The sequence below is a fragment of the Ictidomys tridecemlineatus genome, chromosome 8 (assembly GCF_052094955.1).
Source record: "Ictidomys tridecemlineatus isolate mIctTri1 chromosome 8, mIctTri1.hap1, whole genome shotgun sequence".
Taxonomy (NCBI): Eukaryota; Metazoa; Chordata; class Mammalia; order Rodentia; family Sciuridae; genus Ictidomys; species Ictidomys tridecemlineatus.
This window is the reverse complement of record NC_135484.1, coordinates 108,715,256-108,731,830: the sequence shown is the minus strand read 5'-3', so window position 1 is coordinate 108,731,830 and position 16,575 is coordinate 108,715,256. Positions and strand designations below refer to the sequence as shown.

Sequence of the window (16,575 nt, the reverse complement as noted above, 5' to 3'; positions counted from 1 at the left end):
AAAAGCTAGATTCTTTACTAAGTACTTTACTTGATCTATCTCATTTAAGTCTAAAATGGCCTCATAAATTAGATACAGCGACACTTGCCCATAATCCCAATGACATGTGGGGCTGAGCAGGAGGATCACAAGTTGGAGCCAGCCCTAGCAACTTATCAAGATTCTGTCTCAAAAATAAAAAGGGCTGGGGGCTGGGGATGTGGCTCAAGCGGTAGCGTGCTCGCCTGGTATGCGTGCGGCCCGGGTTCGATCCTCAGCACCACATACAAACAAAGATGTTGTATCTGCCGAAAACTAAAAAATAAATATTAAAAATTCTTTAAAAAAAAAAAAAAAGGGCTGAGGATAAAGCCCCTGGCTTCAACCCCCAGTACAAAAAAGAAAAAAAGCCTCATAAGATAGATACTGCTCTTGCTAATATTTTATAGATGCAGAAGCTTGAGTTTTATATTAAGAAACTTGCCCAAAGTATTCCATATAGTAAGTGCTAGAGCTAGATTTAATCCTAGGTAGTATAAACTTGAGTAATGAAATTCCTAACAGTCCATTATGCTAGTTTTTTTTTTTAAATATGTTTTTAGTTATAGATGAACACACAGTATCCTTATTTGTTTTTATGTGGTGCTGAGGATTGAATCCAGTGCCTCACACATGTGGGACAAGTGCTTTACCACTGAACTACAGTCCCAGGTCCCATTATGGTAGTAAAAGAAATTTTAACAGAAAACTTTTAAATTAAATTCAAATATAAAAATCCTAGTAATAAACAAGTTAAAGTGGTATTAATGAAGTTTTAAAAAATTATATATGGTGCTGAGGATTGAACCCAGTGCCTCATACATTCCAGGCAAGTTTGCTACCGCTGAGCCACAGCCTCAGCCCATGAATATTTTTAATAAGAAGAAACATATTATTTACTCATCAGAAAGTCAGTTTGTGAGATAAGATAGATTATTTGGGGCTGGGTGTGGTGGCACATGCCTGTAATCCCAGTGACTCAGGAGGTTGAGGCTGGGGGATCTGAAGCAAGCCCCAGCAATTTAGCAAGGCCCTAAGCAACTCAACAAGACCCTGTCTCCAATAAAAGATAAAAAAAGGGTTGGGGATGTGGCTCAGTGGTTAAGCACCCCTGGGTTTAATTCCTGGTACCAAAAAAAAAAAAAAAAAACCAAAGATTATTTTGGTACCAGGAATTAATTCAGCTTCTTGTTTATATTTTCAGTTGGCAGTATTGAGAAAATCTTCATTTATACCTTATTTGTGTGATACAGCCATTAAAATCTTTATTGTAATTCAGGTTTACATTTTTAAAAATTTAGGCATTACAGGAGTATATAGTAGTGTACCTTGCATTCCTCTAGCTTGAAAGAAAAGTCAAAGTTTACTATCAACTTTGTCTTATAATATAAATGTAATTCAAGAACTAAAATCAATAGTAGTAATTGATAGTACAATTTACAGTTAATTTCTCAAGAATTGGTGGTTGTTTGCATCCAGAATCATTGAATTTTTATAAACACTGTTTTTTATAATTCTTCAGTTCCTGACTGTTTTGCATTTTAGGAGTAATCATAAGAAATGGAATGACTGTGTGGTGAGGTGATATTACTAAGAAAGCTGAGTTTTGGTTCTGTTTTCTATTTTGGTGTAGTGTGGGGTTCATATTATATTATTAGTACTTTTTTTAAGTCGCCAGATGGTACCATTTCTGCTTCTCTCCGTGTACAGGTCTCACCATGTTAATGACTTTTAAAGCCTCTGTAACAAATAATAATGAACCTTGCTAAGTAGAGAGGAATAAACAAAACTATGACAACAGAAAACTTGATAGGATGTGTAACAGCTTACATGGGAAGAGTTATGGATAAAAAGTATTGTAAGAAATTGAAAATCTGTAAGAAATTGAAAAATCTGTTTCTTACTGAGGAAAGTTAAATCGACCTTTGAGCCTTAGACCTATCTTCTTTAGAAATTTTTGTCCTTTTTTTATTCCCCAGTCTTTATTTGTTTATCAGTTCCATTTGGTTTGTCTAGGTGAAAATTGTGTGGATGTGTGTGTGTACACGCATTCATACGTAAGAATATGCTTATTACTATTGTCATGTTATCACATGACATGTTATAACATGATACTTTCTAATTTGAGAAATAAGTAGAATGTTGTTTAGCCAGTGATCTAAATAAAATGTTTATATTTAAGATAAAGCATTAAGATTAAAGATTACATAAAACATTTTGCCAGCCTTGACTGAAAGATAGCATGATAAACATTATGCATGTTTAATGGGCCTGGCTCAGTTGGTAGAGTGCTTGCCTAGCATGCACAAAGCCCTGGTTCAATCCCCAGCACCATTAAAAAAAAAAAAAGAAAGAAAGAAAAAGAAATTAAACATTATGCATGTTTAAAATAGTACTTTTTTTACATTAACCTAGAAATGTATTGACTTATCCACTGTTAAATCTCTTGTGCACAGTTCTCTGATAGCATGTACACATATCTCATGCTGCTGAGGGAAAAGGAGACAAATGAGTGGTTCCTAATATTCAGGGAACAGTTTTCTGACTTTGATGAGTCCTCCCTTTTAAAATTATTAAAATCAAGCTCTCCTTTAGACCTATAGAACTATTCTTACTTGCGAATCCATACAAAATATTCCTTTGATTTTTTTTTCTGCAAATTAGATAATCGGGATATGAAGCTAGATGGTTTAATGTTAGATTTTAGTGATCCTGAAATATCAATCCAAAATTCCAAAATTCTTTGGAGTTGCCATTGGGTGATTCAATTAGTTCAAAATTGGGGTTGTTCTGATCAAAAACATTTTAGGAAGTTTGATGAATTGGGTTGTAATGTGTAGGACTAAATTCATTGAGAAGTTGAAGCTGGAATACTTTTCGGCTTTCTCTATACTATTTTTTGAGAGGTAGAAGCAGATGGGAAAGAAGAAAATTAATGTTCATTTAACATGGTTGCATTATTTTTTTTTTCTGTTCTTCCAGGATCCTCTTGTGCATTTATCAGTAGATGTGATAGCAAGAACTTACAACATTTTTGCTATTATGTTTCGTTATGCAGTAGAGATATTAACCTGGGAAAAAGAAAGTGAATTGCCAGCAGATTTGGAGATGGAGTAAGTATAGCCTCTTTATTCTTTGTGTGTAATCAAAATTGTTAAATTTTTACTTTATACAGGTAGGATAGAACATAATTTTTTTTAATGATTTAATTTTAAGAGAATAAGAGCTTTGATATCATAGTTTTTAAATATGTATAATTCATTTAATTGGTGAAGTTTTCCTCTTGGTTGATGGCTGGTTGGTTAGTTGGTTTATAGTCATTTAAAGCTATGTTGAGACTAACTAGTTTCAGACATGGCAATTTTCTTTCTTTCTTTCTTTTTGATGATATGTAAAACTGATAAGGGACTGTACAATGCTACTTTTTATTTCCTGTATCATACATCTTAGGGAATGAGATTTTCAGTGTAAGTGGTTTGAATAAATACTTGCTCAATTTTAATCATTTTGATTCTAATTATAAAATGTATTCCACACTTAAAATGATTTCTTTTTAGCATGCAGCTACCATTTTTACTTAGATTATTGAGGTAATGGACTTGTGACCAGAGAGCTGGATTCAGCCACCACTGTATTAAGGAGAAGGGCTTACTTTTCCTTGTTAATATGTTTGCCTAAACCTTCTCTTTAATTAAAAAGTGAAACCAAACTTGTTGGAATTGTGTCTGTAGCAAAGGATGAATTCAAGCTGGACATTGGTAGTATTTCTTTTTTGATTTCTTAGTGAGTTTCAGAGAATTGAGCTAGTGGGTAAAGTGTTTTTTAACAAAATGAGTTGTTGCTATAGTGAAGTTTTTTTGAAATATTGAAAATTACTTAGTGCCTTTTAACTGTTACCTTCATGAAATTCAGGTTGGGATTAAATGATCTGAGTTTAGAGCCTAGAGAATAGAATAGTTTTTGTTTTATTGTTCAGACCTATCAGCATAGAAGGGAAATGAATATCTGACTTGATTTTCTTTTCTTTTTTTTTTAAATATTTAATTTTTAGCTGTAGTTGGACACAATACCTTTATTATTTATTTATATATGGTGCTAAGGATCGAACCCAGGGCCCTGCATGTGCCAGGCGAGCGCTCCACTACTGAGCCACAACCCCAGCACCCCCCAACTTGATTTTCTTGTAATATTTTCCCTCTTAGTTTTCTTTATCTACCCATTAACTTAAATCATCCATATCTCTTTAGGTATATCTCCTGTTACAAGTCTTTGATTGTCCGTAAGATGGCAAAAATAAAAATCCATTATTCAAGGTTTTACTTCTCTCCAGACCACACTAATTTCACATCGATCTCTTCCTTTTTTCTGGTTCTCAGCTCCCCAAATTTACCTTTGCCAACTCTATTCCTTTGCTTTCAACATTCCTGTAGCCTAGGGTTTCTCAACTTTGACACTATTGGCACTTGGAACCAGATAAATTATTTGTCAAGAGAACTGTCTGATAAATTGTAGGATATTTAGCAGCATCTCTGCCATCTGTCCATAAATGTCTATAGCATCCCCAAGCCCAGTCATGACAACCAAAAATGTCCACAAACATTATTGAATGTTAATCTATGGGAGGTGGAGGGGAATTGATAGCAAGAACTTACAACATTTTTGCTATTATGTTTCATTATGCAGTAGAGATATTAACCTGGGAAAAAGAAAGTGAATTGCCAGCAGATTTGGAGATGGAGTCATGTCTGACTTTGGGTTTTAGATTGCTTCTTTAGCAATTCTTCTCTGAACTTCCAGACCTATTATATCCTGCACTAGTATCCTTCTGTTCAGGTCACATACAGTTATACATTCAGTATTTTCTCCACCAAAGTGTAACTGTAATGACACAGAGCAGAGACTACAAGACGACTTCTTTAATGATACATGCCCAGTACCTCTCACATTCTATAAGGCAGAGTATACTATTAATATTAATCAGCCTGGAACAACATAATATTCAAATAGATAATCCATCATTAATGTTTTATCCCACAGAGAAAAGAGCGACACCTACTATTGTATGTTGTTTAATGATGAGGTTCACACCTATGAACAAGTAATTTATACTCTCCAGAAAGCTGTTAACTGTACTCAAAAAGAAGCCATTGGTTTTGCAACAACAGTGGATCGAGATGTAAGTGATTTCATCATATTGACATCGTATAATAAATTGAACTGCTACTACAGATAACTTACTGCAGAAAATTGGCTATTTAAAAAATTTCATTTGAATTTTGGCCCAAATGTATATTGGTGTAACTGTTAGCAGTTGTCAGAAAGTTTAAAAGGAAATGTATAGTTATCTTCATTCTACCTAGTCATTTAAAATATTCATCTATGAAAAGGGAAATTATAAAAACCTAGTAGAATGAATGTTGTGTTGTTGAAAGAAACATGCACTAATGGTTTGAAAAAGGATATTTTTGAAAGAAAACTTGAATTTACTTATCATTGATGAGTAGAATGAATATTGTAAATATTAAAAATTGACTAGTGATTTGTTCAAGTACATTTGTTTATTTACCAGTTTATAAGGTACTACTATTGAATTGAATGTTTTTACAAATTAATTTATTTTTATTTATAGGGACGTAGGTCTGTTCGATATGGAGACTTCCAGTATTGTGAGCAAGCAAAATCAGTAATTGTGGTAAGTAACTTAAAAACATGCCTGTACTATTATTTTTTATTGCCTCTTTAATTTAGTGTTTATGAATAAACACTAAATTAAAGAGGCAATATTTATTCTTTCATGAATGTAAAGCCAAAGTCAACTAAATCATATTTACAGGTAATGTTTCTTTTGAGTATTACATTATTTTATGTAGTTTGTTTATTTGTTTTGTTTTATATTGTTTTGTTTGGTACCAGGAGTTGAACCCAGGGGCAACTCAACCACTAACCATATCCCCAGCACTTTTTCTTTTTTATTTTGAGACAGGGTCTCATTAAGTTACCTAGGGCCTTGCTAAATTGCTGAGGCTGGCTTGAACTTATGATCCTCCTGCCTCAGGCTCCCAGGATGCTGGGATTACAGATGTGTACCAACCACACCTGGCTTTATCTAGCTTTTTAAAACTATGTAAGATTGATAATAGAGAATTAATAGATAGATAAGAAATTTTAGAAGTTTTTTTGCTTTTTGTTTTGTTTTTAAGTAATAGGATTTCACATTCCCTTTTATTAATTAAATTGGTCTTTAGCACCAAAATTAGAATTCAGAGAATGGTGCTTCTTGATACATGATAGCAAGATAGTAGCTTAATAGTCTTTACTGTATTATTTTTTAAAGTTTGTTACTTAACTATTCCATGTAACTGCATCTATAGATTTTTTGTTTTTGTTTGATTTTGTTTCATTTGGTGGAACTGGGAATTAAACTCAGGGGCTCTTTACCACTAAGCTACATCTCAGTGTTAAAGAGCCCCTGAGACGGATTTTCATCAAATTGCCCAGGCTGGCCTCAGATATGCAGTTCTCCTGCCTAGCCTCCTGAATAGGTAGGATGACAGTCATGCACCATCACTCCCAACTTAAAAAATAATTTTAGATATTATAAAGTATTTTAAATACATAGAAAAATAGAAATAACACAGTGAACACCTGTATTTATTGAAACTTATTTTCTTCTTACTTATTTGAAATAAATAAAAATGTATAGAAGCTCCCAAATCATTTCTTCTTAATTCCATTTTCCTTCCTCTTTACATAAAAAGAACTACTTGCATTAATTCACTTTGCTCATTTCTTGTGCTTCATACATTAAACTCCTGTCAGTATGAAGTGTATTGTTGTAGAGGTCTTTAAACGTCATTTAAAAAGATTCATACTGAAACTGGGCATGGTGGCTCATACCTGTAATCCCAGCTCAGGAGTCCAAGGCAAGAAGATTACAAATTCAAGGCCAGCCTAGGAATCAGGGTAGAATGCCCCTGGGTTCAATCCCCAATACCACATACCTACATGCACGCACATACCTACAAGATTCATGCTAAATATATTCTATTGCAACTTGCCTTATCATATTAGTGTTATTTTTAGATTTTTCTGTTCTGATACATTACTCTAATTCATTCTTTCTTTAACCTTTGTATTCCACTGATGATTATACCACAATTTTCCATGAGGATGTTTCCAGGTTTGTTTTGCTGTGACAAATACTCCTGCTGTGGAGTATTCTTTTGTCAGATTTTAAAGATTTTGCCAATCTGATGTGTATAAAATGGTATCTCATGAATTAAATTTAAATTTCTTTTTTATATTTATTTTTTAGAAGTAGTTAAATACAATACCTTTATTTTATTTATTTTTATGTGGTGCTGAGGATCAAACCCAGGGCCTTGCATGTATTAGACGAGCCTTCTACCGCTGAGCCATAATCCCAGCCCCATTTCTTTAATTTCTAAGTGTCTTACTAAACATAATCAATTTAATAGTGCATCGGAAACTGTCCTGTGGTCATTAGAAGAATATTCCCTTTCACAGGAAATGCATACTGAAGTATTTATGGATAAAAGGTCATTCTGTGAATGACACCCTCAGTGATTTTAAAAAAAAAGTACATAGAGAAATATGTGCAAATGATAAAACAGTTGGGGTAAAATTTATTGCAGATGAGGGCTGGGGTTGTGGTTCAGCAGTAGAGCACTCGCCTAGCACGTGTGAGGCCCTGGGTTTGATCCTCAGCATCACATAAAAATAAATAAATAAAATAAAGGTATTGTGTCCACCTACAACTAAAAAATAAATATTTAAAAAAAAATTTACAGCAGATTGAATCTGGAAAACAAAAGGTTATATGGATGTACTTTGCCATTTTATTCTTATTGTAAATTGAAATTATTACCAAATAAGAATTTTAGAAAGTGTTCATGCTGTATTGAATGTTATAATACTGTAGTTCTAATGTTCAAAGATACTCTTAAAAAGGACTGGTAATGATTTTGGACTGTTTTCAGGAATGAGAATGTTAAGATTTAGAGACAAAGTTCTTTCCTTAATTTTGTTATTTTTTTCTTTCACATTTGTCACTTCATACCTCCTTATACATTCGATAATATTTTTTAATTTTTCCTTTTTTAAAAAAATCAGTATTTGTAATCCTTGGTTGTGTTTGCATGGGATTAGACAGATACATTAGTGATATAGAATACAGAGTCCAGAAATAGATACTCATCTGAGGAAAACCTAGACAACTACAAGGGAGAGTGCTTCTTAACCAAAATTAGAACCCCAGCATTAGAAAAGAAATTGCACAGTTTGGGGCTACATAAAAAAAAAATCATGGCAAAATATTGCATAAACAAAGTCAACAGACAAATGGCAGATTTGAGGAAAGTACAGAATAATCGAATTAAAAACATGGACAAAAGATAACAAAACAGATCACAACAGAAAATCTAGGCAGCCAGTATACATGAAGAGAATCTTTAATTCATTAGTAATCAATAAAATAGGAACTTTTTAAAAATATTTTTTTAATTGTAGGTGGACACAATACCTTCACTTTATTTTGATGTGGTACAGAGGATCTAACCCAGTGCCTCCCATGTGCTAGGCGAGTACTCTACCACCGAGTCACAACTCCAGCCCTAAAATAGGAACTTATACACATCAAAATGAAATTAGAGTAATAAAATATCTTTGCAGAGAATAGGAATACACATGTAAAAACAATCTAGTAACTTTTGACTAAAGCTTTACTTCTCCTAGGAATTTATCCCTTATACATACATACCTGTAAGTATGTTCATAAATATAGTGTACATATAGAATATATGTACATGGAAAAAATATGCAAAGACATATCATGTTAATATAGTTAATGAAGATAGGATGAAGCAGGATTTGAAATGAGGATTCAAAAAATGAAAAGGGGTAAAAAGGTGTTTTTTAAAAAAATATTTGTTAGACTTGAATAAACATTTCTACCAAGAAAATATAAGCACATGAAAACATGTTTAACATCACTAATCATTAGGGAAATGCAAATCAAAATCTCAGTGAGATACTGAGTTGCCACATTATGCCCGTTAGGATGACTTCTCTCCAGAAAGAAAAATATTGACAAGGATATAGAAAAATTGAAACCATTGTGGATTGCTCATGGGAATGTGAAATGGTGGTAGCCACTATGGAAAACAATGTAGCAAGTCTTTACAAAGATAAAAATAGAATTACCACATGATTAGGCAGTTTTGCTTCTGGGCATATACACAAAAGAATTGAAAGCAGGGTCTCAGAAATTTGTACAGCCGGAGTGTCTGTTACCAGATGAATAAAGAAACAAAATGTAGCATAACATACAGTAGAATATTGTTTGGCCTTAAAAATGAAGGCAATTCGAAATATGCTACAACATGGGCAACCCCTGGGGACATTAGGCAAAGTGAAATAAGTAACAGATAAATACTGTATGATTCTACCTATATGAGGTACCTAGTTAGTCAGATTCATAGAGACAGAAAAGTAGAATGATAATTGCTAGAGAAGGGAACCATTGGGACTTGTTTAATAGATAAAATGTTTGAGTTTTGCAAGATGAAGAGTTCTGAAGATTTATTTTATATACTGAACAATACTGAATTATACACTTAAATTAGTTGTGATAAATTTTGTTATATGTATTTTTCCATGATTTTAAAGTATTAATAGCATAATCACATCTATGTAATGGAGTAAATTATTTAAATTAAGTAATGTAAATTATATTAAGAAATTAGAGACATAAAGCAAGTTTAAGCATTTAAATAATTTATAACTGGTACCACAGATCTTAAGATATATTATTACTAAAGATTCAGGTTACTCACAGGCTGGGTCTTCTTACCTTTTTGTGTGAATCCTAGGATTCCTTCTAGAAAATTAGGATCTGAATGAAGTAAAGCAATCAAAGCAGTGCTTTTCTACATGAAAAACTCCTTTGATGATGATGATGGTTTGGTTATATTAAGTGAAATGTTAACTTTTTTCTTCTGATAAAATAGACTTTTTAAGTTAGTTTTTTCATCTTGCTATTTCTTTTTAAGAGAAATACCAGTAGACAGACAAAGCCACTCAAAGTTCAAGTTATGCATTCATCTATTGTTGCACATCAGAATTTTGGTTTGAAACTTTTGTCTTGGCTGGGAAGTATTATTGGATATTCAGGTAAGTTCATAAAACTTGCACTAATTAATTATTAAAAAATGAACTCATATGTCCTTGCAAAACTTTTTGGAAAAAAGATCAAGTGGAATCATTGCTTTAATTTCACATTTTAAAATACCATTTTAGGATCTTTTTACACAGAAAACCTGAGTTTACCTAATTTTGTCCCACAAGGGATTTTTCACTTCAAATAATACAGGGAACAATGGGCTAAACAATTATGAACAATTTTAAGATGCTAATGCAATATAAATCTCAGTAACTTCCTATATGAACCTTTTGAGAAATGGAGCATCCTGTAGAACTCTTCATAAGCTAGTAAGCTGGAAGATGCTGCTGTAAATAAAACCCAATGATAGGCAGTTTAAATGGTAAAACACTAGTATTAGTATCTTTGTTTTGTCTCCAACAATTTTTGGTTAGCAATAATTTGCTACTCTGAAAATTTGCAAATTGAGAGTTACTGATTTGTATTTTTGCTTTGTCTTGTTTGCTTTTCTGCAGTTCACAAATTAGATAATTTAATGGTAACAATAATGAACCCTCATGTTCAAAGCCAAAAATAAGTTTGGTGTATAACACTGAAGAGTAAATAGGGATAGATCTAAGTTACCTGTCATATTCCTATTTAGCCAAGGCTATTGATAAATGACATCCCAGTGTTACAATAGAGAAAATAACTAAAATATTAATACCAAAGGCTTTTAGAGCATTGCCACACTGCAAACTGACAGTTGCAAATATGGAGGTGCAGAAGTTTAGGAGAACATTTTTACTTGCTTTGCCTAGAAAGTGTCTTCCAAATTTTTCTTGGCCCCATATTCTTTAGTTTTGGTTTTCTTTATTGGTTACCTATATGCCAAGTACTGTGCTGTGGTATTAATGAATAATATCATGAAAGTAATTTTGTGCTGAAATTTTTCTTTGAGACATTTATCATCAATACCTTGAATGATTAAATATTTAAAACTTATATGAGATTTTTGTCTTTAGGCTTTTAAATGATTTCTGACAGCTTTTATAATAAAAATTCCATTTTTAAAAATTTTGCATGCTTGAAGACTAAAAGTAGATATTTGAATTGTACAGTATGGAACAAAATATGATAAGTTTTCGTTATTTTAAGGCTTATATTCATATTTGAAGAACTTTTCTAAAGTTTAGCATTTAGAAGATATTGGAATTTGTCATCTAGGGCCTTTCATTATGGCAGATCCACAGTGAATTTTTGTTTAACAAATGAAGAACATTTTGTGTAGCAACTCTGAAATATATATAGTCCAGAAGTCATATCCCTTCTTTTTAAATGTTAGCGCAATTTTATATTATACCTATCTTCAGTTATTTTGGAGTATATAACCATTTAATTATCATCTACTTTAATTAACATAAGTGCTTAAAAAACAATATTTAATATAAGTATGTATTATATGTATGTAATAATATAAGTGTGCACTATCAGTTGTTTTATGGTGTTTTTCTCTAATTCATTAAAAGAGTTGTATATAATGTGAGATTTCACTTTTTTTCCTTTTTGTAAAAACAATAGTTATTGTTCACTTTTTCTAAGTAAATTTGACCTTTAATAAGATACATAACTATATATATCCATTTGAACATGTACTAAAATGTCACTTTATAATATTTGAAGTAGCCATCTCATGTCTACTGTTCCTCCTATTTAAAGATGGCCTTCGCCGGATTTTATGTCAAGTTGGATTACAGGAAGGACCATATGGTGAAAACTCTTGTCTGGTGGATAGACTGATGCTTAGTGATTCCAAATTATGGAAAGGTGAATCTCTTAACTGCTTTTAAGGTATAAAGGGTTGGGATGTTAAAGGTCTTTTCATTTTCAAATTAGCATTGCAGGACCTGTGTGTAGTATGGTTTAGTGGTGGAATAAGTATGTATGTAGCATGTGTGAGGCCCTGGGTTCATTCCCCAATACTAAAAAAATAATTTAAAAATAAGTAGGGGCAGGAGTACAGTCTTAACCTTTGGGAAAAACAGCAACATTTTTGGTCTATGATGCAAATTAAATAACCTTATATTGTGTTAGAAAATTATATTTAGAAAACCTAATTTTCTTAGCACAAAATCTGTACTAAGAAAAACATGTAGACTTTTGTTCTTGGGAGTTTTAGAAGACAATCACATAAAAACTTTAAAGTAATTTTTGGCTTCTTGAGTATAGCAATATCTTACACCTACTCTTTTTCTAAAGGTGCTAGGAGTGTATATCATCAATTATTCATGAGCAGCCTACTTATGGATTTGAAATACAAGAAACTATTTGCCATTCGATTTGCAAAAGTAAGTGTTTTCTGAGTTTTGAAGATTTATGAAATAGGTTATATAAAGGATACTATAACCTAAAATTTTTTCAAAACTTAAAAAAAATTCGCATAATAATACATCAACATTGATTTATCTTTTATCAATAAAATAAAGTTACAGTAGTAAAACATTTAACATCTCCCTTGATAACATAAATATCCATCTATGTAGTATTTGTTAAATACAAAGTGATAAAGGAAGAATTAAATCTGTGCCATTGTGAATTATGCATTGGTCCTATTAAGGAAACAATAATCTTGGTTGAAACAATATGCATATAAGATTTAGGAATTATGAACTCCGTGGTTGATAAAGGTTGAGTTCTTCCTTTCAGCAACATTTGATTAAACTAACCACATATTTTTCTATTCCCCTGAATTAGGAGTTCTTAATTAAGGGAGCATGTAAGAATTATTTGGAGAGCTCTTTCAAAATACATGTGTTTATGTTCCATTCTCAAATCTATTGAAGCAACTTCACCAAGAATGGGGCCCAAGCATGTGTACTTTGCAGGAGTCATCAAATGATTCTAATACACATCCAGAAGTAATGAAAATCTGTTTTTATGAAAGACATTGTTATGTTACTGTATTTGGCCCCACCAGTTAAAATATCATCCTAGGATTTGAATACACAACTTTGGGCTCCAGAAAAATCACTGTTTATATAAGATTCCACAGGTTTTAGTGAATCAATATTTATACAGGATTTAATTGGTAGAAATTATTCCAGTTGTTGTTCTCATAGCAGTGTTATCCTATTGAGTTATCCAGCACTGACTTCATTATAATCCTTAACCCTTTGGTCAATGTGGATTAGAGGTGAATCTCCCCCTTGTTGTTTAGAATTACCAGCAGTTGCAGAGAGATTTTATGGAGGATGATCACGAGCGAGCAGTGTCGGTGACTGCTCTGTCTGTCCAGTTCTTCACTGCACCTACTCTGGTGAGTAGTGCTTGCCTTTTCTTTGTAACTGATAGCTGGCACTCCTTGCCTTTTTTTGCCTTCTTAATAGAACTATGAGCGTTTGCAGAGTGATTATGTGACAGATGACCACGACAGAGAGTTTTCAATCGCAGACCTCTCGGTTCAGATATTCACAGTTCCTTCACTTGTAAGTACTGAAAGACTAGAAGAACTTTCTTGTTTTAACTAACAGATATAAAGCTTTAAAATAATAGAAAACTAAGATCTGTGTGTTCCTGAATAGAGTAATATTTTACTAATAGGCAGTCAGACTCCAGACACCTTCAACTACACTAGAACATATCCTTGAATATTAAGTAATTCTGGGGGAAAGTCACTGAAACTCAATCCATACTTTCTCAAAGTACTTTCTGGAGATATTGAACTAAAAGTTAACATTAAGCTAATTGGTTTATCAAACTTATACTTGACATTAGAATCAGAGAGCATGTTGTGTACCATCTCATTTTGCAGAATTTTCCTACTCACCTATTCCTCCCCATAAAGAAAGGGTAGGGAAGGGAAGAATAGAAGTTCATTGGATTAGACAAAGGGGAATGAAGGGAGGGGTGCGGGAATAGGAAAGACAGTAGAATGAACCAGACATAACTTCACTATGCTCATATATGAATACAGGACCAGTGTGATTCCACATAATGTACAATCACAAGAATGGTATCCTAATTAGAATAAGTTATACTCCATGTATGTAAAATTAATCAAAATATACTCTATTGTCATGTATATCTAAAAAGAATAAATAAATAAATAAAAAGAAAGGGGTGACTAAAGCAATTGAATCATGATTGGATGGTCTTTTATTAAGCTTCACTATGTGCTCCTAAAGCCATCATTATGTTTTAATACACATAGTAATTTAAAATTATGTTTTTTATTCAATAAATTTGTTGAGCACCTATTATTTATTGGGCACATAAAACTAAAAATGCAATGGTGAACAAAGACAGACGTGATTCTTGCCCCTACTTAATGGGAAAGAGTCACCCAAGTAGGTAATTATTTTCTAATGAAAATTCTGAAGAATTTGGTATCTTTGAGAGAGTGGGGTTGCTCACTGGTAGAGTGTTTACTTAGCATGTGCAAAGCCCTGGGTTCCATCCCCACCATTGGGAGGGGAAAAAAAAAAAAAAACCAGCAAGATCTGAACTTCTTCCACAACTCAGAGAGGAAGATCTCTGTGGGGACTTGAGGGAAGGTTCATGTGGAGGTACTAGCACTTGAGAACCTGAGACAGGGAGAGGAAACAGGAAAGCCACTGCACTTAAAGATTCTTGAACATGGAGTGAAATTATATAGGTTTAAGAGTGTTTTACAGTTCCTTTACTAACAAGGCTTGTTTTCCAGATTTAAAAATGACTTTTCCGCCCCATATTGCTTTTTGTTAAAGAATATGTTCTAGTAAAGAATATATTGTAGTGTTGCTATTATTATAAGCTAAATTAAGAGATTTGATTTTTATCTTAAGATCACAGGAGGGCCATGAAGAATTGTTGTGATTCTTTTGTTTGTGGTGCTGGGGATCGAACCCAGGGCCAGGCACATGTTAGGAATGCACTCTACAACTGAGCTATATCTCCAGTCCCAATGAAGAGTTTTGAGTGATACATCATCACATTAATGATTTTAAAAGATCATGCTGTTTGTAATTTAGGGATCAAATTTGAGAGATCAAAAGTGAGTGTGGTGGAGCTGGAGTTAGGGCTCAGCAGTAGTGCACTTGCCTGGCATGTGTGAGGCACTGGGTTTAATTCTCAGCACCACATAAAATAAGTAAAGGTCTACCAACAACTTAAAAAAATTGTTTTAATTTTTAAAAAATTTTTTTAAAAAGTGAGTGTGGGGAACCTAATTAGAAGCTAATGCAATGATCCAGACAAGAATTTATGTTAACTGGAACCAGGGTGCTAACAGTGGATATAAGATACTTTTAGGTAGTAAAATATGCAGAACTAGTCAAGTGGGTTTAAAGAATGTTGGATTTGGTGACTGATCAGATATTGAGATTGAAGGAGAAATATAAGGATGACTCAGAGGTTTTTGATGTAAAGCTGAGTGGAATTTCTAGACATAAGGTATTACATAAAATTTGATTTAGGGGGCTGGGGATGTGGCTCAAGCGGTAGCGCGCTCGCCTAGCATGCGTGCGGCCCGGGTTCGATCCTCAGCAGCACCACATACCAACAAAGATGTTGTGTCCGCCGAGAACTAAGAAAAAAATAAATAAATGTTAAAATTCTCTCTCTCTCTCTCTGTCCCCCTCTCTCTCTCACTCTCTAAAAAAAAAAATAAAATAAAATAAAATAAAATTTGATTTATTTTTCTCCTCACTACACTTACTGCTTTAAAGGACTTAGTATCGAGACCCTGGGGCTAGTGGAAAGTATGGGAGACTGATAATAGTAGTATATTCAGAATGGCCTCACCCTCTGACACCATCTTGATGTCCCTGATTCAGATCTGTTTCTGGAATCTCCCTTCCATTGGCTTGACAGACACATCTAAATTCTAGGGTTACCATAATTCAGGTTCCGAAGTTTAGAATCCTGATACTTAAATGCTTCAGTAAGTAGAATTAGCCAGGGCTGGGGTTGTAGCTCAGTGGTAGAACACTTGTCTAGCACATATAAGGCACTGGATTTGATCCTCAGCACCATATTAAAAAATAAATAAATAAAATAAAAACACTGTGTCCATCTACAACTAAAAAATAATAATAATTAGAGTTAGGTAGTTCAGGATAAATAGCCAGCCTATTTTAAAATTGTTTTAGTTGGATAAATAATTTTACTTTTGAACTCACCTATTTTCTGCCCCAGGATAAAATAAAAAATTAAAGAAAATTCAAAGCCAATGGCAAAAAACGTAATGATTCCAAACACACACACACACAAAAATGTTAGCGAAAGTAACATCCTCTCAGTGGAAATATTCAAACAGAGCTCAACACTCATATGTGGGATGTTAGGGAAATAATCCTGTATGAAGTCAAGGTAGAAGTGTGGACTGAGTATCCACTAAAGTTCTTATCTGTGTTGCTTTA

At 33.0% G+C, this 16,575-nt stretch overlaps 1 protein-coding gene across 5 annotated transcripts in view; it reads left to right on the top strand.

Moving 5' to 3' along the window:
- The window catches only part of Ubr2 (ubiquitin protein ligase E3 component n-recognin 2), a 141,721-nt gene that overhangs the window by 42,164 nt on the left and 82,982 nt on the right, over positions 1 to 16,575 (top strand). For 3 of the 5 annotated variants that reach the window (XM_040282678.2, XM_005318682.5, XM_078020004.1), the window contains exons 5-11: positions 3,001 to 3,131; positions 5,056 to 5,194; positions 5,648 to 5,710; positions 10,089 to 10,209; positions 11,897 to 12,004; positions 12,437 to 12,525; positions 13,564 to 13,662. In XM_040282678.2, coding sequence (XP_040138612.1) covers positions 3,001 to 3,131; positions 5,056 to 5,194; positions 5,648 to 5,710; positions 10,089 to 10,209; positions 11,897 to 12,004; positions 12,437 to 12,525; positions 13,564 to 13,662 — 750 coding nt within the window. Of the gene's footprint in view, positions 1 to 3,000; positions 3,132 to 4,619; positions 4,757 to 5,055; positions 5,195 to 5,647; positions 5,711 to 10,088; positions 10,210 to 11,896; positions 12,005 to 12,436; positions 12,526 to 13,394; positions 13,494 to 13,563; positions 13,663 to 16,575 lie in introns of those variants that run through there. The other 2 variants (XM_005318681.5, XM_013355760.4) reach the window with 2 other exon arrangements.